Source organism: Geotrypetes seraphini, chromosome 2 (assembly GCF_902459505.1).
Source record: "Geotrypetes seraphini chromosome 2, aGeoSer1.1, whole genome shotgun sequence".
NCBI lineage: Eukaryota > Metazoa > Chordata > Amphibia > Gymnophiona > Dermophiidae > Geotrypetes > Geotrypetes seraphini.
Window position 1 is genome coordinate 17,399,591 of NC_047085.1, and position 27,487 is coordinate 17,427,077.

Here is a 27,487-nt window from a genome sequence, read left to right on the forward strand (position 1 = left end):
AACATCATTTTTCCAAGCCAAACAGTCAATTTAGCGGTTTGAAATGAGAGGGTTCTCTCAAGGAACTTCTTATAACGACAGGAGGGATATGAAAACAAGTGCACTCTACGTATGGTCTTTTTGGCGGGACTCAAAGAAAAATGAGACGCAAGATAACCTGGTAACAATCCCAAAACTGATTTATAACAAATACAGGAAAATTTGAACAGAATTCTCGACTCGATCGGCAACCAATGGAGTTTCAAATAAAAAGGAGTGATAGGCTTACCCTATTTTTGGTCTGGGTTTGGCCCATCAGAATCAAAGCGTTAGAGCAGATGATGGACAAGCAGAAGTTGATTAGAATGACTGAGCGTTCTGAACGAATATACCTAAGGAGAGAATAACACAAAAGAAAATATATTACAGGCTCTGAAAGTGAGTTTCATCCACATGTCAATACACATATCCTTCAGTTCGGTTCATCCTCCGATGAATTTGCTCTCTCTTTCCCCCACTTTCCAATCGGTTTATCATTGATTGATTCAGTTTCCCTTATCTTACTTCCATGCCGGAATACTAAAAGCAAAATTAATTCTTTTTAGTTCTTCCATGTTTTGGGGGGTCATCTCAATGTGTGACATCAGGTCCACTGCGTGTCAGGTAATGATATTATTTATTTATTTTAAAAATTTTCTATTCCGCGTAACAGCTTAATCATTCATACAGTTTCAACTTCATCAAAAAGCTATCAGCTTAAAAAAAAGCCTTAACAACAAGGTGAGTTGACGGAGATCTTTCTAAAACTCTTCAGATCTGTCAATTCTTTTGGTGGAATTCAGTTTGCCATATATATAAGATGGAGCGTACATTTGCAACACAAAAAGGATATATTGATAAGTTTAAGAAGATTTGGGGACCATTGACAGATTTTTGCAATGATTGATATAATTTTTCCCATAATAAGATACTTGATAAAGGGGGGGGGGGGGGTAGGTTTATTCTCTTTATCACAAAATATAAATAAATTATCATAATATGTGTTATATTGTATGCAACTATCAAAATAAGGGGAGGGAAAGGGATTATAATTGAATAATAGTTGATATAATTATTAAATATTATATGATGTCTAAAATTATAGTAAGGACTATATAATGATATGTTGTATTTATAGTAAGTTATGGAAATATCAAGTGTATATTTAATGCAATTGTATGAATTTTTATGATACACTTGTTGTTATATGAAAAATGAATTAAAAAAAAAATATATATAAAACTCTTCAGATCTTCACAAAGACTCAATGGCACATTTAATTCATTATTGGCTCTCTAGTAAGAACATAAGAATAGCCTGGGTCAGACCAATGTTCCATCTAGCCCTTCCTCATGGAGGCCAATCCAAGTCACTAATGCCTGGCAAAATCCCAAAGTAGCAACATTCCATACAGCATCCCAAGATTCCAGAATCCCAAATAGGAACAAGATTCTAGAATCCCAAAGAGTAGCAACATTCCACACTACCGATCCAGGGCAAGCAGTGGCTTCCCCCATGTCTTTCTCAATAACAGACTATGGATTTTTCCTCCAGGAACTTGTCCAAATCTTTCTTAAAACCAGCTACGTTAACCGCTCTCACCACAACCTCTGGCAACTCAAAGCGGATTGCATTCCACTTGCAGAACAAGTCCTATTAATAATCTACAATATTATAAAAAAGGCAGAATAACCCTCTCATAAGAACATATGAATTGCCATACTGGGACAGACCAAAGGTCCACCAAGCCCAGTATCCTGTTTCCAACCGTGTCCAACCCAGATCCCAAGTACCTAGCTAGATCCCAAGTAGGGAAACAGATTTTATGCTGCTTATCCTTGGAATAAGCAGTGGATTTCTCCAGGCCATCTCAATAATGGCCTCCTCCTGCCCGATGGGAGAGACAGCAGGGAGCGGGGCAATGGTGGGATTAGGGGCGGGACTGGGGCATAACGGGGCAGGCCTGGGAGCGGGTCTAGGGGGGTCTGGATTTTACTATAGTAAAATCTGGCAACCCTACTCTACCCAGAATCTGCTCCTGGACCATCCACAACAGGGGTCTCACAGTCCCTCCTTGAGGGCCGCAATCCAGTCGGGTTTTCAGGATTTCCCCCATGAATATGCATGAGATCTATGTACATACACTGCTTTCAATGCATATTCATGGGGGAAATCCTGAAAACCCGACTGGATTGCGGCCCTCAAGGAGAGACTTTGAGATCCCTGATCCACAACATAGCCAGTTTCAGCTTAAGTGGTTAGATGGGATATTCAGGGGTACCATTGTTTTGTTTTATTTTTCTCTAATTTTAATATTACATCAAACAGAAACATTTTAATAGTAAAGAAAATACAAAAGAAAGTGGATAGTCAGAAATATAAAGAGGGAAAGGGACAAAGAGTACAATTAGTACTCTGACATTACTCAAGTCTTTAAAGCAGTGGTTCCCAACCCTGTCCTGGAGGAACACCAGGCCAATTGGGTTTTCAGGCTAGCCCTAATGAATATGCATGAAGCAAATTTGCATGCCTATCACTTCCATCATATGCAAATCTCTCTCATGCATATTCATTAGGGCTAGCCTGAAAACCCGATTGACCTGGTGTTCCTCCAGGACAGGGTTGGGAATCACTGCTTTAAACAATGTATCCCCATTAGAACTTTCTTAATTTTTAATGAATTTTTTTGCAAATATCAGCAGATCGCATCCCACAGGTGATTTAAGCAGGCAGGGGCCTTTTCTGCCCAGTTAAATCATTTTGAATATCAATTGAATTATACTCTCCCTCCCTTTTTCTAAGGCATGGTAGAGGTGTCTACCGTGGCCCAGAGCGCTAAATGCTCCGACACTCATAGGAATTCTATGAGCGTCGGAGCATGCAGCGCTCTGGGCTGCGGAATAAACCTCTACCGCGGCTTAGTAAAAGAGGGGATCCCACATTCCACTTTACAAATAAAGCCAGCAATATGAATAGTTCGTAAAAGTAATGCTCCTACCTCCAGACGGAGACGTAAATGATGATCAGAAGTAAAAGCGTGAGGGAGGAGACGCCACAGCCAACAATCAGCGTGACAGAGGGAACCAGCCCCTTTTCCATATTCTGCAGAGAAGAGACAAGAAATGGGGTTTGAATAGTTTATAGAAAGAGACGCATCAGTGGATTAGCTGGACAACAATACTTTTTTTGAATGACCCAGAGCCATCTTTGTTTTCCCCCTTAAGGGATACTTGTTAGGAGGTGTCTCTGTCTCTACCTTTCCTATTGAAATATTTAATTGTTGCTTAGGTCAGTAAAATGCGAGAGCGGTATATTAAATTCTTAATAAACATCTTAATTTCATTATTGCTTAAGTGACAGATGATGGTGATGCAACAGTGTAAGCTCATTTGAGCAGGGACTGTCTCCTTTGTGTATAGCGCTGTGCCCGTCTGGTAGCGCCAGTGGCATAGTAAGGGGGAGGGGGGTGGTCCGCCCAGGGCGCCTTCTTGGTGAGTGGTTAGGCACCCGTTCTCCTCTCTGCCCCCCCTACCCCACTGTTACGTGTGCCTTTTCCCGCACCTCTGTAACGCTCCTGGCATGAGCAGCAAACCGCCTGCTGTCACGCCGGCGTCGGCTCTTCCTCTGACATCACTTCCTGGACCCGTGCCTAGGTAGTGACATCGGTGGAAGAGCCGACGCGGGCACGACAGCAGCTTGGGGGTTACTGCTCGCACCGGGAATGTTACGAAGGGACAGGGGAAGGGAAGTGACGTGCGTGCGCGTGGCAGGAGGGGAGGGGGAAGGAGTACGTGGAGGTGGGGGGGACAGAGGGCACCACCACCTCGGATGCCTCTCACTCTTGCTACGCCACTAGGTAGCACTCCAGTAATCATTAATAGCAGTAGTAACAGTGGGTGCCATGAGCAAGAGCTTTTAACAGCCAGAATATACTCAACTACTCATGACACAAGTCTCTTGTACCATAAAACTATGCAACTCAGCACCACTGCATCGTTGACTATTTTAATACATTCATTAGTCATATCAAAGATAGACTATTGCAACGCCATGTACAAGGGATCTCCCTTAAAAGAAATGCATAGACTGCAAATTCTCCAAAATACCACAATAAAAATAATTATGAAAAGAAAAAAATTTGATCACGTAACTCCTCTTTTAAAGGAAAAGCATTGGTTACCCATAAATCAGAGAATCACATATAAAATAGCATTACTCGCACATAAAATATCAGTAAACCAAGCTCCTGCATTCTTAGAAAGATTTCTAATACCATCCATCCCCTCTAAGTCTTTAAGATCTGAAGATAAATCCTTGCTAGTAGTCCCCTCGTTAAAATTCATTTATTCAAGGAGAGATGTGATTTTTTTTTCTGTTACAGCCCCTCAAATTTGGAATTCGCTCCCGATCAACATAAGAGAAGAAAAATTACACAGCAAGTTTAAAAGTCTCCTAAAAAGTTGGCTTTTTAAGGATGCTTTTAACAGATTCATTTAAGTTTTAAGATTTTACATTGGACTAGGAACACCGCCAAGTGAAAATTAAGTGGGTAACATTCCCCAACCTCTTCTTTCATTACCTGTCCCTTTTTATTTGTTTTTGAAGTGTACTTAAGCCCCCTTTTTTTTTCCTCTCTTTTTCAAAAGTATTATTTTATTACAATTAGTACTAATTCCCTTGTTTTTTTTAATTTTTATCTTAACCTAATTTTTAACTACATGTAAATCACATCGGATTTGGATTTTGCGATCAAATCAAATATTTTAAATAAACTTGAAACTTGATCCATTTATTTTAGGTGGCATTTTTCTTAAAATCTAGTAGGTCAGTACTGAATAGTGATTATGAGCCTATTTTTCTGAATGTCAACTGTGACCTTTAAAAAAATAAACCAAGGGGTTAATATTCAGCCGTGAGTATTTCACTGACTGCCGCCAGTGTTATTTCCAGATAGACAATGCCAGGTCATGTCTGGGCTTCGGCCAATGGCATAATAAGGCAGGAGGGGGGCAGTGCGCACCGGGCGCCGTCTTCTTAAGTGTGCTGCACCCCTCCTCCTCTCCTTGCCGCGTGCTGCGTGCCCCTTGCCTTTCCCCGTACCTTTTTACTTCTCTGGCGCAAGGCTCTGACATCACTTACAGCCCCGCACCTAGGAAGTGACGTCAAAGGGTGAGCCGACACTGATGTGGGCGTGCTGCTCACGTCGGAGAAATTCAAAAAAGTATGGGGAAAGGGGGAGGGGTGGGGAACAGGGTGGGGGAGGGGCGCCTACTGCACCGGGCACCGCCCACCCATACTACGCCACTGGCTTTGGCAAGGGATATTCAGGAGAGAGACCTGACCATGGGAAAGAGAGAGAAGGAGGAGAGAGATACCTGACTGCGATAATGGTGGAGGGAGGAGAGAGATACTAGACAATGAGGGAGAATTCAGGAAGATCTGTCAAGGAGAGGAAGAAAAATCATGGACCTTGGGGGGGAAGGGGAGGGGCGCACAGGAACATTTGTTGGGAGAAAGAGGTGCAGGCGGTGGGGACAGGGTGATTGATGTATGAGAGGACCACATTCTGAAAATAGGGATGGAAAAAACAAGGGAGGTGGTGACAGAGGAGGGAAGGAGAGAATTGGTGAGCACAGAGAGGTAGGAAGGGGAAAAGAGAGAGTATCCATGGAAAGGAAAGGACGGGAGATGATGGTGTCCATAAATGACAGAGAAGAGAAGAGACGGAAACTAGACAGATTTGAAAATGAGGAAGAATTTTGGAAAAAGTTCATCACAAAAGATGAATATACTGTAGGGCAGGAAGTAAAGAGAAGAAAAAGAGTGACTAGATATAAGGCCCTGGAAAGAGACTGCAGAGAACAAGGAAGCAGAACCAGAGATGCAGCACGAGATGATTAGAAAGATAAAAGCACCAGACATCAAAGGTAAGATAAATGATTTTTCATTTCATAGGGGGAGTAATGAGATTTGATATCACAAAGCAAGGAGTGGAGATGTCCAAATCAAGACTGGTGGACTCAATTGATTTCACAAGTCTCTTTTTATTTATTCGAAAACTCAATGGCTCAGATCTTCTGATACAAGTGCAAACAGTGTTTGTTTCTTGCACTTCAAGATTCGGTACAATTTCAGCGACTTGAAAAACTATTAGCATTTGTGGATAAACCAATTTACATTTTCTCTAAGGGCTCCTTTTACTAAGGTGCGCTAGCGTTTTTGGCGCATGCAGGAAATTAACACGCGCTGAGCCGGCAAGATGGTAAACACTGCATCGCCCTCGACTGGGGCCGCACAAAATACTTCACGGGGCCGCATGCGGCCCTCGGGCCGCAGGTTGGACACCCCTGTTCTAGAGTGTGTCATTAACAGCATAACGGGGATTGTTATTATATAATGAATTGTTTTTAAGAACTTTTGTTGGTTGAAGTAAGGTTCAGTAGTAAGCCAGCTCAAGCACGGGAGGAGGAACCCATCGTTCACCACGTGGATGATGCTCCCAAGAAAGCAGCCAGTCTTAGGGTCAGAATGTATGGGGCACCTCTATGGTTGGAATTTAATCTGTTATTGCTTGCAAAAGGCTGCTTTAGCTCAGGGGCACGGTTCATTAGCCTAAAACTTGCTGCTTTTGTAATCTCTTCTCAGGAATAATTCTTAGTACTGTAACAAAATATAAGCAGATATCTATTTTGTGTAATACTTAACCAATTACATAGAAACATGATGGCAGATAAAGGCCAAATGGCCCTTCCATAGCATCCACTATCTCTTCCTCTCCCTATTGGCTAAGGCTCTTAACATTTGCATCTCCTCTTCCTATAGGCTAAGGCTCTTTACACCTGCATTGTGATGTCATAGAGCTTTATAGTTATAGAAACATGATGGCAGATAAAGGCCAAATGGTCCATCCGCAGCATCCACTATCTCTTCCTCTCCCTATTGGCTAAGGCTCTTAACATTTGCATCTCCTCTTCCTATAGGCTAAGGCTCTTTACACCTGCATTGTGATGTCATAGAACTTTATAGTTATAGAAACATGATGGCAGATAAAGGCCAAATGGTCCATCCGCAGCATCCACTATCTCTTCCTCTCCCTATTGGCTAAGGCTCTTAACATTTGCATCTCCTCTTCCTATAGGCTAAGACTCTCTACACCTGCATTGAACAGTATGGTTATAGAAACATAAAATCAAATGATTGCAAGTGGAATATAATCATTCACCACATAAATGTATTCCAAAAAATCCCACTGCCTTAGAAGATTAAAAAGAGATAAGTTCTAACAAAAAATGGAGAAAAGACCTCAGTTTCTTCCAGGGAAAATTTCACCTGGAGGACCTCTATGCCAGCCATATTCAACTTTATAGCTGCATAGGAAAAAACATCCTAGGTCGATAAAAACTCCATATTTTCAAAACTCTTTAAATTTCTTATACTATATTGTCCAAAAAACAAGACCACACTTATCTCAATAATCTACTGTCCTCCAGGCATGGTCCGAATCCAAACAGTCCAATCTTCTCCCAGTGCCATAATTACTTCAAGAGCATGGGAGGAAACATTTCTCAGACTCCCGACAGGCTCTGTTTCGCTTATATTCACTGCATCAGGGGAGGTCTCCAGGGGTCGGGGAGGGGTGGAGCCAGCTGGCCCCTGGCCCCACTGTCTTGACTCTCTATCTGATTAAACGGAGAGTTGCAGCCCGGCACCAACCTTGCCAGATTAGTTGGGCGCGGAGACAGAACGTGGCTGACCCTTGAGCCATTTTCCCATGAACTACACGCCTCTCAGTAACCGCCATTCCCTCGATCGCCACAAGATGTAATAGGCTAAGGCTCTTTACACCTGCATTGTGATGTCATAGAACTTTATTGTTATAGAAACATAGTAACATGATGGCAGATAAAGGCCAAAGGGCCCATCCAGTCTGCCCATCTGGAGCATCTATATCTCCTCCTCTCCCTAAGAGATCCTACGCTTTCTTGAATTTAGACACAATCTCTGTCTCCACTACCTCTATCGAGAGACTACTACACGTATCTACCACCCTTCGGTATTTCCTTTGGTATAATCTGGTTGTAGCATTTATTTTTTTTATGCTTGCTTGCCAAGTTTGCTAATTATCATCATTATTAATATTATTCTATAATAAAGAAGATATATTTCCACATTGGCAGGCGGGGGATAGCCACCGCTGAGAACCTGCACAGTTCCAAATATAGTGCAGTCTCTCCCTAGACCCGTGTCCAGAGAAATGACTAAACTGTGTGTCAGAGGAGTTACTGGGTTAAGTGATTTTCTGTCCCTTTCTTAATTTACATAGCAGTACAGACTGCCTGTCGTAGAGTTTATGCTAATGGTCTTATATGCATAGATAAGCAGCTGTGTACAAAATTAGATCTCTCTGGAGCAGAGCTGCTGTTTGCTTGCACACATTTTCGAAATTAACATGCCAGAACTCGCTAACTGCTGATCTCTCGCAAATTTTAAATATACTCAGCGCTGGGAAAAGGCAGCTGGCAGCATCCATCCTACCAAATGGTACAGAAAGGGCAGAGGGTGGCCAGCAGAGCTCATCCAACCAGCCACTCAACTGAGGAGGAAATATTTTCAAGAGGCCCAATTTTGACTTTTGGTACAGGCCTTGACCCTGAGAATGTTGGATTACTGTAATCCATCTATCTATCTATAAAATCGGATGTACCTGTGTGTGAAACGCATGGAGATATTTCAACCAAACTTGGTATACATATGACTTACTATCTGGGGAGAAATACTGTGGGGATGGGAAGGGGGGTGACATGTAAAACTAATCGAAAAAGACAGATATTTAATGCCTCCAAGGAAATATAAGGCATTTGGCCAAGTGCAATCAAAGGCTAAAAAAATGAAACAGAGATATACATATGACTTACTATCTGGGAAAAAAAATACTGTGGGGGTGGGAATGAATACTGACACTCCCGATGCCCTTTAGAGAGCCATAGAGAGGCCCTCCTGCCCTCGACTCAAACCCCCCCAACGACCCCCCTCAAACCCCCGATCAGCCCCCCCCCCGCCGACCCACGACCCCCCCCCATTCCACCCCCCCGTACCTGGACATCGTTGGCCAGACGGACGGGTGCCAAGCCCGCCTGTCCAGCAGGCCAGCCAACGCAGGAATGGGGCCGGATTGGCCCAGGCTGCTCAAACCCCACCCACAGGTGCCTGGGCCAACCAGAGTAGGCCCGGGAGCCTTAGGCCCCTCCTGTGGGCAGGGCCTTAGGCACATTGACACAACCCGGCCCATGTGCTTAAGGCCCCGCTTTGGCCTCCTTATATTCGCTCCCAATTGGGAAGCGATATATTTTTAAAGCCTTGCTATAGTTTTCCATGATACGATTTCCAGGATATATATTAGAGAAGCTCCCACATTATATTCCTGGTCACTCTTTGAGGTCACAGAGGGAGAAACATTTTTGTATTCTTTCGAGGCGATCGCTCCATTCAGAAACTGCTTGTAAGCGAGCTTACCCTCGTTTTATGACTAAATTGTGGAATCAGATTTCTTCTACTATCAGGTCACTGGATGTGTTATTAACCTTCCATAAGGTTAAGAACATAAGAAGTTGCCTCCACTGGATCAGACCAGAGGTCCATCGCGCCCAGCGGTCTGCTCCCGCGGCGGCCCATCAGGTCTATAACCTACCTCTGCTTCTATCTGTACCCCTCAATCCCCTTATCCTTTAGGAATCTATCTAAACCTTCCTTGAACCTCTGTACTATGCTCTGGCCTATCACAACCTCTGGAAGTGCGTTCCATGTGTCCACCACCCTCTGGGTAAAAAAGAACTTCCTAGCATTTGTTCTAAACCTGTCCCCTTTCAATTTCTCCGAGTGACCCCTAGTACTTGTGGTTCCCCACAGTCTGAAGAATCTGTTCCTGTCTACTTTCTCTATGTCCTTCAGGATTTTGAAGGTTTCTATCATGTCTCCTCTAAGTCTCCTCTTCTCTAGGGAGAACAGCCCCAGCATTTTCAACCTGTCAACGTATGAAAAGTTTTCCATACCTTTTATCAGTTTAGTCGCTCTTCTCTGGACCCCCTCAAGTACTGCCATGTCCTTCTTGAGGTATGGAGACCAGTACTGGACACAGTACTTCAGGTGCGGGCGCACCATTGCACGATAAGCGGCATGATGACTTCCTTCGTCCTGGTTGTGATACCCTTTTTAATGATACCCAGCATTCTGTTTACTTTCTTTGAGGCTGTTGCACACTGTGCCGATGCTTTCAATGTTGTGTCCACCATCACCCCCAGGTCTCTTTCAAGGTTGCTCACCCCTAGCAATGATCCCCCCATTTTGTAGCTGAACATTGGGTTCTTTTTCCCTACATGCATGACCTTTGCATTTCTCTATGTTAAAACTCATTTGCCACTTTTTTGCCCACTCTTCCAGTCTCGTTAGGTCCCTTTGTAGGTCTTCGCAGTCTTCCGTGGTTCTAACCCTGCCGCAGAGTTTGGTGTCATCAGCAAATTTAATAACCTCACATTTCGTCCCCGTCTCCAGGTCGTTAATAAATATATTGAACAGGAGTGGTCCCAGCACCGATCCCTGTGGAACTCCGCTCGTGACCCATTGCCAGTCTGAGTAGTGGCCCTTTACTCCAATCCTCTGTTGTGAATACTTATCTTTTTTTGACTAATAGGTCATTAGATAGGTAGCATTTAAAGCGCTATTTGGTGAGGTCCCTAATAGCTTCCCCAGATTTACTGAACTATTAGGTAGAGCTGCAGACCAATATAACTCTAACAACCTGATCCTATCATTCCCAACTCTGAAAGATATAAAATACAAGACATTTCACAGCAAATCTTTCAACTACAAAAAGCAAACGTGCAGAACTCATTTCCCGTTGAAATTCCCACAACCACACTGTTTCGCAAAAATCTAAAAATGTGAAGGGTCATTTTCAAAAAGGACGTCTAAGTCCGACTTGGACGTTTTCCGCTAAACATCCAAGCACAGAAGTGTCCATTTTCGAAAGCCAAATCGCTAGATATCTCAAAAGATATCTTTTTTAAATTGCCTAGTTGGATGTCTAGGCCAACAAGACTTCCAACCCTTAGGACGCCTAACCTTATACCCCATTTTTGACCACAGAAAAGTTGATAGCATCCATGACCAGACCATTTGGACATGGAAGTGGCCATAATTGTGATGGACTCCAGACCATTCGGATATGGAAGTGGCCATCATTGAGATGGACTGGCCACACAGACATGCCAACAGAGCCTTAGAGAGCACTGTTGTGAACTTCACATAAAGACTGCCAGATGTACATCTCACCATAACCCCTTATTGTAACATAGCAAATGACGGCAGATAAAGACCTGAACGGTCCATCCAGTCTGCCCATTAGTTATACACATTATAAATTCTTTTTTCTTTGATATTTCTGGACCAATGATCATAAAGTTCACCTGGTACTGTCCCACCTGTCTACCATCCTATTAGCCTTTATGGCTTTAGGTGGCACCTATATAGCAGTAGAATAGGGTTTTGGTGGCCTCACACTTTTCACCATAAATGTAGTGATTAGAGTGGCTTGTGAGTCTAGGTCCTCTTTGGTTCAGTAGCCCACTCACCATTAGACACCTATGTGATACTCTAGTAGGCTTTCCCATACCAAGTTCTAGAATCAGGTATATTTTCTTTCATTCAGAATTTTTTTGGGGGGTGGGAGTGGGTCAGTGACCAGTGGTGAAGTGGGGGGTCATACCTTCATGTATCCAGTGGTCATCTGCTCAGTTTGGGTACCTTTGTGGCACTTAGATGCTTCTAAAACACATATAGCTCCGAACGTCTAAATTCCATCCAGGACATTTGGGGACAGGTTCAATTATTGCCTCAAGATGTCCAAGTTAAGCCCGCCCATAACACACCTCCCGACACGCCCTCTGGAGCTCTGGACGCACAGCAGGCAAAATACCTTCCTAGATGTGCATAAAACAGCTTCAAAAATTGGGACTTGGATGTCCCAATGATTAAAACGTCCAAGTGCCAACTTATGATGGTTTATGGACGTTTTGATTCTTTATGAGCTCCACGGCTTTTTAAAAAATGCGTACAAGGGGTTCAAAGAGACTCAGACTAATAATACAAGTCACCCGATTTGTAGGCTGAATTTCAGCCTCTTCATTTCTAGAGCTCACTGCAAGTCTCAGCTATCTAGAAAGCTCATAAGAACAAAAGAGTTGCCATACTGGGACAGACTGAAGGTCCATCAATCCCAGTATCCTGTTTCCAATAGTGACCACTCCAGGTCACAAATACTTGACAAGATTCCAAAATAGTAAGACAAGATTTTATGCTGCTTATCCTAAAAATAAGTAGTGGATTTCCCTAACTCCATTTTTAATAATGGACGTTTAAGAACATGCCCAAACCTTTTTAAAACCCTGTTAAGCTAACTGCTTTTTCCACATTCTCTGTCCAAACAAAAAAAATCCAGAATTACATGTTGAGTGAAGAAATATTTTCTCCAATTTACTTAACATTTACAACACAGTAACTTCATTGAAGGCGCCCTAGATTTTGTATTTTTGAAAAAAAAAAAAAAGTGATTCACGTCTACCTGTTTCACTCCACTCACTATTTTGGGGTGCAACAGGGATCGATGCTAGGACTAGTACTTTTTAACAAATGTATAAACAATCTGGAAACGAGAATGAGTGATGGGATCAAGTTTGCAGATGACACAAAATTAGCCACAGCTGTTAAATCCCATACAGGATTTGAGAGGCTCTTACCAGACTGAAAGAGTGGCAGGTGAAATTTAATGTGCAGAAGAGCAAAATGACACACATTAGGAAGAATAACCCTAATTACAGCTACAGCTTTAGCTTGGAAAAGAGATGGTTGAGAGGAGATATGATAGAGATCTATGAAATACTAAGCAGAGGGGAATGGGTAAATTGCAAATCAAAATGTGCAAAGACTAGAGGACACGGCAAGAAATTAATGAAATTACTTATTAATACTATTACAAAAGAGAGCAGAAATATTTCTGAAATCAACGTATAGTTAAGTTCTGGGACTCGTTGCCAGAGGATAAGAACATAACCGGGTCAGACCAATGGTCCATCAAGCCCAGTAGCCCGTTCTCACGGTGGCCAATCCAGTTCCCTAGTACCTGGCCAAAACCAGGTACTAGGGAGTAGCAACATTCCAGCATCTCAAAGAATAGCAAGATCCCGGAACCCCAATGAGAGCAACATTCCAGAGCTGAGATTGTGATGTCATAATGGCTCATTCCACAGTGCCTCAGAGCCAACCTCATCAGTGATGTCACAATGGCTTGATTGACCTATACTTGGCACACGTAAGAGCATAAGAAATCCTGTGTTAGACCAAGGGTCCATCTAGCCCAGCAGCCCGTTCTCATGGAGGCCAATCCAGGTCACTAGTACCTGGCAAAAACCCAAAGAGCAGCAACATTCCATGCTACCAATCCAGGATGTGGTAAAAGCATTTAGTGTTACTGTATTTAAAAAAAGATTTGGATATATTTCTGAGGAGAGCTATTGCTACTTTTTGGGATTCTGTCAGGTACTTCTGACATGGCTTCTTGGCCTCTGCTGGAAGCAGGATACTGGGCCAGATGGATCTTTGCTCTGACCCAGTCTTGCAATTCTTACATTCTTTGTGACACCTAGTAGCTACTCATGGGCTGCATGCAGACAAGGCTCCGCAGAGAGCTGTGCTTTGTGTCCTCTAGTAATGAAATCCACGTGGGATGGGGCCATACTGGACTTAGGGACGTCCTGCCACTGTCTAACCAGCCAATCGGGATGCACTCCAAGGATGGTCGCCTACATTGTAGGCATCTTCGCGAGCCTAGGGCTGCCTAATCTCGCCCAAAGCTAGGCGTGGTTTCGCCCGGAAGTGATCTTAGGCAAGCTTAAGCAGCCCTAGGCATCTGCCTAGGGTCACAATAGGCACCTGAAATGTAGGCCAGCAAAATGCTAGGCGCACTAGGAAAATACATGTGAATGTAAACTGCTTAGATGACCTCCGTTGATAGGCAGTATATAAATAACTTAAATATATCAATAGCTAATGAGCCATTAAAAATGATTGGTGTTAATTAGCATTAATTTGGATTTACGCATGCATCTGCCTAAGTGCTGTTTTATCATGCTGTGCGCCCCCAAAGGAGGTGTGGCCATGGGAAGAGCAAAGGCGGGTCAGAGGCATTCCTAAAATTCGGGTGAAATGTTATAGAATTTGGGAGTTGCGAACCCAGGTTGCGCGCCAAGGTTTACACCAGGTTTTAGCAGACGTAAATCCTCATGCCTAAAGTTGGGGGTGGGGACTGGTATGTTGCGCGATTGTATAAAGGGCCCTTGGCGGGAACCGCCATTTACAGAATATGAGTTTTCCATGAATCTTTCCTGCATCTAAATTTCAGCGCCATTTACTGCATCCGGCCCATAATGATCATTTTTAGGTTGCAGATCCCTTATTTTTTTTATTAGGCATTTATACTGTATACCGCCTATCAAAATTATCTAAGCACTTTACAGTCAAGCATTATTCCCTATCTGACCCGGTGGGCTCACAATGGTTAACAAGACTAAGATTGTTATAATGCCCCTGTATCGCTCCATGGTGCGACCTCATCTGGAGTATTGTGTTCAATTCTGGTCTCCTTATCTCAAGAAAGATATAGTGGCGCTAGAAAAGGTTCAAAGAAGAGCGACCGGGATGGTAAAGGGGATGGAACTCCTCTCGTATGAGCAAAGACTAAAACGGTTAGGGCTCTTCAGCTTGGAAAAAAGACGGCTGAGGGGAGATAGGATTGAAGTCTACAAAATCCAGAGTGGAGTAGAACGGGTACAAGGGGATCGATTTTTCACTCCGTCAAAAATTACAAACACTAAGGGGCATTCGATGAAGTTACAGGGAAATACTTTTAAAACCAATAGGAGAAAATATTTTTTCACTCGGAGAATATTTAAGCTCTGGAATGCGTTGCCAGAGGTTGTGGTAAGAGCGGATAGCGTAGCTGGTTTTAAGAAAGGTTTGGACAAGTTCCTGGAGGAAAAGCCCATAGTTTGTTATTGAGAAAGTCATGGGGGAAGCCACTGCTTGCCCTGTATTGGTTTGGCCAGGTACTAGTGACTTGGATTGGCCACCGTGAGAATGGACTACTGGGCTTGATGGATTCTTGGTCTGACCCAGTAAGGCTATTCTTATGTAATGTACCTGGAACAATGGAGGACTGAGTAGGGTTACCAGACACCTGGGAAAACCCCAACTTGTCTTCTTTTTGTCCGGGTTTTGGAAGTCCTCAAGCTCGGGACCGCGACTGTAGGGTGTCAGCGCATGCGCAGACATTGACAAGATGACATCATACGCATGAGCGTGATGCCATTGACACGACGTCCGCGCATGCACAGACACCCTTCAGACGCGGCCCGGAACTCTGGGAAGGAGACGCGAGGTTTGTGTGGGGGTGAGGCTGTGGCGGAACTGGGAAGGGTGGGGTGGAGCAGGGTTAGGCGACTTGACCAGTTTCACGAGGAGTTGCAGTTCCCCAGTTTCTCGGGCTGCTGCACTTACCATTAGCCTCCTCTGTTTTAACAGTTGTACAACATGCTCCCTCCCCAGAAACACTCTAGACCAGGGGGCGCTCAGTGTCAGTCTTTGAGGTTTGCAACCCAGGTTTTCAGGATTTCCCTAATTAGTATGTATTAGATTGATTTGCATGCACAGCCTCCGTCATACGGTTTATGGTTTAGAGTACTTCCCCACGGAACCCCCGCGAATGTTGAAAAACCGCGAATATGTTTTTTAGCAGGGGAGACAGGAAACGCAGGAGAAGGCAGCCAGGGCGCTGGCGAGTGAAAAAAAATCACTCGCATTATGCTCCGACCGTCTCTTCTTGTACTAAAGTCGGGCCTCACCAATCAGGAGCTGCTTGTCAAAGCAGCTCCTGACTGGTGAGGCCCGACTTTAGTACAGGAAGAGGCGGACAGAGCATTCCGCGAGTGATTTCCTTCACTCGCCGGCGCTCCGCCTGCCCTCTCCTGCCTGGTCATTTGTGGTCGGAAAATACCGTTAATGACCGGGACCGCGAATCGCGGACCGCAAATTTGCGGGGGAGCACTGTATTTATAATCCGCCTTTTACCAGGCGAAGAATAATAACACACACATAATAGATCGCCACAAACATTTCAGTCACCTTACGAAAATTAAAATTCTACAAAATATTCCACATAAAATTCTACATAACATACAAGCCTGGCAATAACAACATCACCAAACACTTCTCCTATGCCAAAATCAATCTCAAGCAACCTAATACAACTCAGGTTCTCAACGACCATCATCTCATACTGTATATTTCATGCAACAAAACAGATGCCGTTTTAACAATTTCTAAAAAGCATCCAAATTTTTTTGGGGGGTGGGAGCTTATTCCAGTCCTCTGGACCACACAAGCTCCTACTCTCACAGTTTGCCGACTCAGCTCTTTTCTTGATGGCAAAGCTAGGTCACGTCGCGTTGCTGAGGGCGACTTTTGCATCCCAACGTAAGGGGACGCACTGTCAATCAGATATTGCGGGGCACAACCTTGCCCACTTAGGGGAACCAGCAGCCATAGTTTATACTTAATTCTGAACTCAATTTTCAAGCCAATAAAGCTTGAAATAATCATCCGTTACGTGCTCATTTTTCTGAAGCCGGAACAACACCCGGATAATAGAGTTTTGTGCTATCTGTAAAGCTTTCAACACCTCCTTCGGAACCACCTTGCAATAGTCAAATACAGGCAATACTAGCGTTTGGAGAATGCCCGAAATCCCCACTGGCTGTGGACCTTGAGGACCAATACCCATTCTGAGCTCGTCGCGGAGGACGGGACCAATAACGAACCAATAAATTGAGCACCTGCTCCAGATTTTGTGCAGCCTGTCAGCTAAATTCTTCCTCCAAATGTGTGTCACAAGTACTTCTCAGTACATTGGCATGGTTCATATCCGGGGGAGCATTTTAACCCTGCTGCTCCCAATTACAGCTTAAATGAGCGCTAGCTGGCCTCTCGGGGAGGTTCTGAGACAAGCAAAGGGCGACCATGCCATTCCCCTGGGCTTTCTGCTTTGCCTCGGAGAAAATGAACGTTTAGTAACCAGTAAATATCTGACAAGGAATTAGCCGGAGGCACTAGGTCTTCTAGTATTGACACTCAATAGCTGTCAGAGTCCATTAGCCTCCCCACATGTATGCCTTTCACAAGGCATTAGCCAACAACATTTGATCTGATGCTTAGACGCTGTGAGCTCCTCAGTGCCAGAATGATAGCAAGATAAGGCAACTTTCACAGCCATTTACTTTGGCTACGCTGGCTGAAAAGTATCTTTGCTCCAGCCAGCCACAGGTACGCCTGGAGCTTTGCTGCACGCGGGATTTTAGCCAGATTGTTCTGGAGTCATTTCTTTCTCTATAATATTGCTAAAAATCCGTCCTTTCCTTTCTGAGCACGCTGCCAAGACCCTCATCCACGCTCTCGTTTGGATTACGGCAGTGCGCTTCTTGGGGGTCTTCCGCTAAGCCGGGAGTAGGCAATTCCGGTCCGCGAGATCCGGAGCCAGGTCAGGTTTTCAGGATCTCCACAATAAATATGCATGAGATAGATTTGCAACTCAAGGAGGCAGTGCGTGCAAATCCATCTCATACGTATTCATGGTGGAGATCCTGAAAACCGGATCTGGCTCCGGTTCTTGGTGACCGGAATTGCCTACCCCCGCGCTAAGCCATATCTCTCCCCTTCAATCTATTCAAAATGCTGCTGTGCACCTCAAATTCTGCCAGGGTCGTTATACACATATTACTCCTCTCCTCGGGTCGCTTCACTGGCTCCCTGTCCATCTACACATGCAATTTAAACTCTTCTTACCGACGTTCAAGTGTACTTCCTCTGCAGTTCCTCAGTATCTCTCCTCTCTTATCACTCCCTATATTTCACCCCCGGGGAGCTCTGTTCAGCAGACAAGTCCATCCTGTCGGTACCCAGCTCCTCTACTGCCAACTCCTGTCTCCATCCCTTATATCTTGCTACGCCGGATGCTTGGAACAACCTGCCTGGCTTGTTAAGTCAGGCTCCATCCCTGGCGGTTTCCAAATCCAGACTGAAAGCCCATTTATTTGAAGCTTCATTTACATCCTAACCCTACCAACATATCTGTCTTTCATCCCCTCACTGGTCCCCTACCACCTCTTCAGCCCCCTCCAATTCCCTTCTCGAGCAGTAAGTTCAGACTCCTCTTTGTACTATGTAAATCCACCTTATCAGCCCCCCTCTATTTCCCTACATGAGCACTTGTTCTGACTCTCCTTTTGTCCTGTGTGTCTGTCATAATTAGACTGTATACTCCCCCCTCCCGATTTGCGGTTTTGGACTCGCAATTTCGATTATTCATGATTTCCTAAAACCGGAATCACCCCCACCTCCCTCCCACCTCCTGGACCTTTCCGGACCTTACCCGGTGGTCTAGCGGTCTTTCAGGGCAGGAGCATCTTCCTATGCTCTTTCCCCGTGTAGATCACTCATCCAAAATGGCTGTCGTGAGTTCCCGTCGTAGTCTCGAGAGACTACGGGAACTCATGGCAGCCATTTTCTATGAGTGATCTGCACAGGACAGGAGCGTAGGAAGATCGCTCCTGCCCCGAACGACCGCTAGGCCACCAGGTAAGGTCCGGGATGCCAGGGGAAAGGCGGGAGGGAGGCGGGGGTGGGGGGGTGGGGTGTCAGAGCAGGCCCAAAAGTTATTCACAAATTTTCAATATTCGCAGGCCCCGCGAATATTGAGGAGTGTAAGCTCTTCTGAGCAGGGGGGGCCGTCTCTTACATGTACAATGGGCAGCACTGTTTGCGCCTGGTAGCGCTATAGAAATAAATTGGTTGTGGTAGCGGTGGGAGACAGGGCAAGATGTTTTGAGCAGGATCAGGAAAAAACAAACACATCGTATTTTCAGGTCCACGTTAGGTTATCTTCCATACAACCTTGACCTACACAGTGGCATAGTAAGGAGGGAGAGAAGGGGGCGGTCTACCCCAGATGCCATGTTTGTGGGGGGCGCCAGTACCCCTCCTTCTCTCCACCCTCCCATGCACGTGCCCCCCTTTCCCTTCCTCCATATCTCTAGTTGAAGTTGTTATTCGTAGCGGTCAACAACGCGCTCTTCGTGACCCCGTCGGCTCTCCTGCTGTCGCTTCCGGGTGCCGCGCCTAGGAAGTGATGTCGGAGGGAGAGCCGATGGCATCGCGAGGAGCACGTTGTTGACCGCTGCAAGCAACAACTTCAACTAGGGGGAGGGGAAGGGGGGACGCGAGTGGTAGGCGGGAACGGGGAAGGATCTGGGGGAGGGGTGCCACCACTCCGGGCACCTCTCGCCCTCACTACGCCACTTAGGGCTTCTTTTACTAAAGGATGCTATGCTTTTTAGCCTGCGCTAACCATGCGCTACAATGCTTAGCGCACCTTAGTAAAAGAGGGGGTTAACCTACACAACCAAGAGCAGGAGGATGTGTATCTGCCCCCACAATAACACAAGATAATGACAGAAAAAACACAAGCCACATTATTCAACCATAAGAACATATGAACTGCCGCTGCTGGGTCAGATCAGTAGTCCATCCTGCCCAGCAGTCCGCTCACGCACTGGCCCCTTAGGTCAAAGACCAGCACCCTAACTGAGTCTAGCCTTACCTGCGTACGTTCTGGTTCAGCAGGAACTTGTCTAACTTTGTCTTGAGTCCCTGAAGGGTGTTTTCCCCTATAACAGCCTCCGGAAGAGCATTCCAGTTTTCTACCACTCTGAGTGAAGAAGAACTTCCTTACGTTCATACGGCATCTATCCTCTTTCAAGTTTAGAGAGTGCCCAGCTATTTCAGTCTACTCTACAAATATACATCCCAGCTGCAAGCCATATAGCAGGACAATATGTATAATATCTCCCTTTGGCTGTGACAGCATCATGTCAACTTCCTCAACGGGACTGAGCAAATGAGCAATATTTCCCGCTCGGTTCGCGTCCAGAATACCTCTATCTAAGTCTAACCAAGAAAAATTCTTCAAAGACTTCAGCGGATCCAGAACACTGCGGCTGGGTTGATCTTCGCAAAAAGCAAATTCGATCATGTTTCCCCGCTTCTGTCAACACTTCACTGGCTTCTGGTGATTTCTAAGATTCACTTTAAATGTACCTGCCTAATTTTCAAGATCCTTCATGGCATTCTTCCTCCCCTAATCCCACTATCCTGGAATTCTTCGAGACCTGACACTACCAGATCCACCAACATACTCAAACTATCTTTCCCCTCGTTAAAAGGCGTCATGTACGCAGGTAAATTAGGGAAATCCCTTTTCTTCAAATTGACTGAGCTTTGGAAAAACTCCCTGCCCCGCTGCGGAACCTAGGCTCATTCCAATTATTCTGAAAGCATCTGAAAACCTGGCTTTTCTCCAAAACGTAAAGCTAGCTATCCTCTTCATAACCTCTAATTTCTTATTATGACCTTTCCTCATTGATTGTAAACTGTGCCGAGCTCTATCTTTATGGAGATGATGCGGTATACAAACTTAAGGTTTAGTTTAGAATACCTCTTGTTTGATATCTAATCACAAAGCTTTGAAATAATCCAGACAGACACAAGCAGCACACTAGCTGCCACAGGCATATATACGGTATGGCAACATAGCAGATAATGGCAAGTAAAGATTAAATTAGCCTTTGCAGTCTGCCAAGCTGTGAATCTTCAACGCTGAGCAGAGTACAGAGCAGGGCGCTAATGATAAAGGGATGGGACATCTTTCCATATAAGGAAAAGCTAAAGTGGCTAGGGCTCTTCAGTTTGAAGAAGAGGCGGCTCGGGGGGGGGGGGGAGGGGGAGGAAGATATGATAGAGGTCTATAAAAATAATGAGTGGCGTGGAAAGGGTCGATGTGAATCGCCTGTTAACTCTTTCCAAAAATATTAGGACTAGGGGGCTTGCGATGAAGCTGCTAAGTAGTAGATGTAAAACAAACCGGAGAAAATTCATTGCCAAAGAATGTGGTGAAATTGGTTAGCGTAGCAGGGTTTAAAAAGGTTTAGATAATTTCCTAAAAATGAAGTCCATAGGCCATTATTGAGATGGCCTGGGGAACTCCACTGCTTATACCTAGGATAAGCAGCCTAAAATCTGTTTTACTCCTTGGGATCTAGCTAGGGACTTGAGTTGGCCATTGTTGGAAACAGGATATTGGGATTGATGGACCTTCAGTCTGTCCCCGTATAGCAATTCTTATGTCTTATGTGAGTCAAGTATTGGACAATCAAGCCATTGTGACATCACTGCTGAGGTTGGCTCTTAGGCATTGGTGGAATGGGGCATTATGACATCGCAATACCAGATCTGGAATGTTGCTACTCTCTGGGTTTCTGCCAGGTATTTGGGACCTGGGTTGGCCACTATTGGAAACAGGATATTGGGATTGATGGACCTTCAGTCTGTCCCCGCAAGTATTGGACAATCAAGCTATTGTGACATCACTACTGAGGTTGGCTCTTAGGCATTGCCTTGTCACCTGGGTTGGCCACTGCTGGAAACAGGTTGCAGGGATTGATGGACCTCCGGTCTGTCCCCGTATGGCAATTCTTATGTTATGCTAATTACGGCATAGACAAGCTAGGCGCATGCCTAGGGTCCAAATATATAAGTTTCAAGTTCAAGTTTATTACCATTTGATGAATCGCTTATACAAACTTTCTAAGCGATGGAACAACTTAAAAAGCCACTAGTTAGTGGACAAACAACTATTAGGGTAAAAAAAAACAACGTGCATAATAAATATAACTAACAACTTTTTCTTGCAGTCAGGTTAAAGACAGACATGATAAAAGAAGGTAAGGTTGGAAAAGTTACAATTCATTCTATATTGAAAAATACATAAAAGGGAAAAAACGAGAGGGAGGGAAAAGAGTTGATTTCTGAAACAAAGTATGGAGAGTCAGAAATAAAAATATTAAGTATTAAAAGCATCTTGAAACAAAAAAGTTTTCAAAAGTTTTTTTAAAAGAGGTATGATCTTTTTCATTTCTGATATAATGTGGCAATGAATTCCACAGTTTAGGAACATGTCACTTCTTCTTGTGCCCTCGATTTTCAGAGAGGGGACAGTTAATACGTTTAAAGAAGATGACCGAAGAGAGCGAGGGGCATCGTAAGGAATAATCATTCTTGTCATAAATTGCGGTTCGTTGAAGGTTAAAACTTTAAATACTAGAAATAATATCTTAAAGTTAATACGGTGGTTAATAGGAAGCCAGTGTGATTTAATCATATACAGTAGGAGGGAGGCACCTTCTCAGATGTGCCAGCACAATGGTTTTCAAGGCAGACACAATATAATGGTCAAAACTAGTCTGGAGCCAAAGGAGGGCTACCAAAGGATCCCATACCTGATCAAACTTAGGAGACCCTTCCCCACCCACTCCATACTAACACAGAGGAGAAGTACCCTGGGAGAGAAGGTAAGGCATCACGCCAGCCTGGCTCCCTCTAAAACCACTTCCGGGTCATGGGGCCAGGAAGTGACATCAGAGGGAAAGCCAACGCCAGCACATGCAGCAGGCCGGGATAGGATTGAGGTAATTTATAAAATTAGTCAGAGACCACTGTTCAGGCAGTGGGCCTGATGGGCCGCCGCGGGAGCGAACCGCTGGGCGAGATGGACCTCTGCTCTGCCTCAGCGGAGGCAACTCTTATGTTCTTATGTTTTCATCCCAGGAACAGCTGTGGCTACAAGCAGGACCTCCCTACAGTAGCCCAACCCATCTAAGGGCTAGAAAAGCAACTCCAGGACCCCGGATACAATACAGATATTAATGAGTGTGCTACAAGTGGCACACACACCTTATTGAATACGGTTATTTACACGCTTCACTTGATAAACTTGGGTGTGTCCATTTAGATTAGTGACCGACATAGCCAAGGATGTAGTAAAGGGGGGGAGAACCACCTTGGGCGCCTTCTTGATGGGGGCGCCAGCACCTCTCCCCTTTCCCCCGCCATGCCATGCTCGTGTCCTCCATTCCCCGTACCTCTTTATAATCTTTGCCGGAGCTCACGCCAGCCTGGCTCCCTCTAAAACCACTTCCGGGTCACGGGGCCAGGAAGTGACATCAGAGGGAAAGCCAACGGCAGCATATGCAGCAGGCCAGAAAAGCGGCCGATGCTGGCGAAGATTTAAATAGGTATGGGGGGAGGGAAGGGAGGGCACGAGTGTGGCGTGGAGGTGCAGAAGGAGTGGGGGCATAGATGAGGCTGCAAGGGACACCACTGCCCCGGGAACCTCCTACCCTTGATACACCACTGGTGGTGGGTATACAGTGGAGAATGCCCCTTTCCTGTAAGCTCTGTGTTAACCACACAATCCTCAAATACTTATGATTTTAAAGTGTTTGAAGCTTGTGCAGATGAGGATGGAGCTTAGGCATTGGTGGCATTATGACATCACAATCTGAGCTCTAGAATGTTGCTACTTAGGATTTTAAAGGTTTTGAGGCTTGTGCAGATGAGGACGGAGCTTAGGCATTGGTGGAATGAGGCATTATGACATCACAATCTCAGCTCTAGAATGTTGCTACTTAGGATTTTTAAGGGTTTGAGGCTTGTGCAGATGAGGACGGAGCTTGAAGGAATGGGGCAGGGACAGGAAAAGAACTCCCGGGGACAGTGGAAAATTTGTCTCTGTGTCATTCTCTAGTTTACAGTAATAGTCCATAATGACTTAAGCTTTTATAAAATTGGCTTGTAGCACCTAAATTGAGACACTGAGTTATAGAATCACCTTTGATGTAAAAAAGAAAAAAAAAAACCTGTCTAATTTGACCATCAAAGGTTCACTCGTATCATAAATCATTGGCAGAATCCAAAAAGACTTCTCTTACAAAGTCATGAAAGGCAGTGAACTGATTTTCTCGTACAAGATCTTGCTTCCAACCCTTGATCATTTTTACGCTGCTGCTACTGCTAAGTGGGGAGTGTATGGCACAGTGGCTAAAGCTACAGGTTGTGGGTTCAAATCCCACACTGCTCCCTGTGACCCCAGGCAAGTTACTTACTGTAGTCTGCTTTTGCCCCAGGTACATTAGATAGAGTGTGAGAACACCAGGGGGAAAATGCTGAAGAATCTGAGAATGACAAATTTTTCTTCATCCCCGCGGGAACTCATTTTCCCGCCCCCATCCCCGCAAGCTCCATCCTCACGACCACATCACCGACTCACAAACTTTCCGAAAAGAAATAAAAACCCTGCTATGCAAGAAATCCATGAAGACTAACTAACACCGTATGAAACATTTCAATCTTCTGAAGCAACCCGCTCTACTCTGTAACACCTCTGGACATGTCCAGAAATCCTCTTCAGTAATTCGCCTTGAACTGCAGACCCTTTAAAATCATAAGTGTTCGAGGCTTGTGCAGTTAAGGCAGAGCTTACAGGAACGCGACAAGGACAGGGACAGCGACAAAACCCACAGATCGGGACGGGGATAGGGAAAAATAAAAAGGAAGGAATCAGTCCAGAGGAAGGCTACTAAAATAATAATAATAACTTTAATTTTGTATACCGCCATACCCAGATGAGTTCTAGGCGGTTCACATTAATTAAACAGAGTTACAAGTGGTTCCATACAAGATTGATCAGAGTTGCGAACAGCGAAGAGAAGTAAGGGGAGGGGTTCAGTAGGGGAGAGGTGGAGGTTAATGAAGGGGTATTAAGGGTCCTGGCCTTGGAATAGGTGGGTTTTGAGTAATTTTCTAAAGTCAAGGTAGTTGGGGGCCTTGAGGACCATTTGGGCTAGCCATGGGTTTAGTTTGGCGGCCTGAAAGGCGAAGGTTTTGTCAAGGAATTTTTTTGAGTGGCATAGTTTTAGGGAGGGGAAGGTGAAGAGTTGAATTCTGCGGGAGTTCTTAGTGTTATGGTTTAGGGTGAAGTGAGGGGAGATGTAGCTTGGGGATAAACCAAATATTGTTTTGTAACAAAAACAGGCGAATTTGAATATGATTCTGGATTCTAGTGGGAGCCAGTGGAGTTTGTGGTAGAAAGGGGTGATATGATCCCATTTTTTTCAGGCCAAATATGAGGCGAACAGCGGTGTTCTGGATTATCCTTAGTCTCCTGATGGTTTTCTTTGTGGCGTTCAAGTAAATGATGTTGCAGTAGTCCAGTATGCTGAGGATGGAGGATTGTATTAGTAGGCGGAATGAAGTGTCGTCGAAGTATTTTTTAATGGTACGTGGTCTTCATCATAAGGTATATGGGGACAGCGTTAAAGATCTGAATTGGTATAGTTTGGAGGAAATGTGGGAGAGGTACTATGTTTCTATAACCATAAAGTTCTATGACATCACAATGCAGGTATAAAAAGCCTTAGCCAATAGGAAGAGGAGGAGATAGTGGATGCTGCGGATGGGCAGACTGGATGGGCCATTTGGCCTTTATCTGATATCATGTTACTATGTTTCTATGTGTCATTCTCTAATAAAGGGGTCTCAAAATCCCTCCAGGGCCGCAATCCAGTTGGGTTTTCAGGATTTTCTCAATGAATATGCATGAGATCTATGTGCATGTACTGCTTTCAATGCATATTCATTGGGGAAATCCAGAAAACCCGACTGGATTGCGGCCCTCAAGGAGGGACTTTGAGATCCCTGCGTAAACCACTTAGGCTATAGGTTGTATATAAATGCTACAAATAAATCTGTAAATCACAAAGCTAAGAAAACAGCATGAGAGTGAACAATTCCAAACAGAGCAAGATAATATCCTCAGAAATTTTCCCCAGAGAGCTCAGAATGGATTAAGGCTAATTTCACACGGCATGGTATGGATAGAATATAGGATGCGATTTCAGTGGTGTCAATATTTTTTCCAGTCTTTTCCAGTTGAAAAGCAGCTCTGGAATGAGGGGACATGTGATGAAGGTGTAATTCTAAGGAAGGTGATGGATGCATGGAATGACCTCCCCGTTGAGGGGGTGGAGATGAAGACTGTATCTGAATTTGAGAAAGCTTGGGACAATTACATTGCCTCGCTAAGAGAGATTAAGGGATTATAGAGATTGGAAGGGGGAGGGAGGGAAATCTGGTAACCCTACGCAGGTCCAGTGACTAAATTTAGGTGAGATCATTAACACCAACTAAAACCTGGTATAAATCCTCCCCCCCCCCCACCCCATCTAACAAGCCTTCTTTTATCAAGCCGAGTTAGGAGTTTTTTTAAATCACTGGCCACTGTGGTAAAAAGCTCCTACGCTCAAAGAATTTCTACCGCAGCGGCCGGCAATAAAAAGCCCTACCACGGCTTCATAAAAGGGGGCCTTAAGCACAGATCGAGCATATTCTACAACAGGGCGTGCAAATTGTCAGAAGGCCCATGAGCCGGCCACGCCTTCCCATGGCCGTGCGGCCTTCTCAGCTCCTCGCACTAGAATTCGCACACATCTAGAATACATTTAAAAAGATATGCACGTACATTGTAATTAGTGCCGATAGTTGTTTGTTAGAGGCCAAATTATCGGCGCCGATAGGCTCGTTAACCAGCTAATTTTCACAGGCACACGGTGACATGGGCCCACATTTGTGTGTGCAACTCAGCTTACCATATATAAAATCCGAGGGTATGTGTCCTAGCCATTGTCCCATCCATGCCAACAACTACCGTATTTTCACGCATATAACGTGCACACGTGTACAATGCGCACACTGGTATAGCGCGCGGGAACAAGGAATTTATGTAAGAAAATTTTGGTATAGCGCGCCCACGCGTATACCGCACATGCTCCTCATTGAACTTTCATAATCCATGCCGGCGTTTAAGTCCTATTTATCTAACTGTTGCTTCGTATGCAAAATGACTTCACAAGAAATATCAGCAAATGCCGCCAGCAGGGAAATTACCAATGAAGTAATTTTGTTTCCCAGGTTTTCTATTGGAATGCCTATTCTATTGTGCTGCGGTGTTTTCTGTCTTGCTGGCGCCCTCCTCCATCTTCCTGCATCGTTCGCTGAAAGCCGCGGGCAGCGGATCCTATTTGCCTCTTGCGGCTGACCCAGAAGTGTTCCTCTGATGTCACGACATCAGAGGGAACGCTTCCCAGCCGCAGGAGGCGCATGGAAGCTGCTGCCGCGGCTTTCAGCAAACGCTGCAGGAAGACGGAGGAGGGCGCCAGCAAGACAGAAAACAATTGTATAACGCGCTCACGCATATAACGCGCATGGTTATGCTCGGGTTATAAAATCGTGTATAGCGCGCACGTTATATGCGTGAAAATACGGTAATCTCTATAATCCCTTAATCTCTCTTAGCGAGGCAATGTAATTGTCCCAAGCTTTCTCAAATTCAGATACAGTCTTCATCTCCACCCCCTCA

The 27,487-nt window shown here is 44.8% G+C and overlaps 1 protein-coding gene across 5 annotated transcripts in view; it reads right to left on the reverse strand.

The window, feature by feature from the left end:
• The window catches only part of ADGRB1 (adhesion G protein-coupled receptor B1), a 525,063-nt gene that overhangs the window by 143,037 nt on the left and 354,539 nt on the right, over positions 1–27,487 (reverse strand). For all 5 annotated transcript variants that reach the window (XM_033935216.1, XM_033935215.1, XM_033935214.1 and 2 more), the window contains exons 18-19: positions 3,017–3,120; positions 269–371 (exon numbers count right to left, since the gene is read on the reverse strand). In XM_033935216.1, coding sequence (XP_033791107.1) covers positions 269–371; positions 3,017–3,120 — 207 coding nt within the window. The remainder of the gene's footprint in view (positions 1–268; positions 372–3,016; positions 3,121–27,487) is intronic.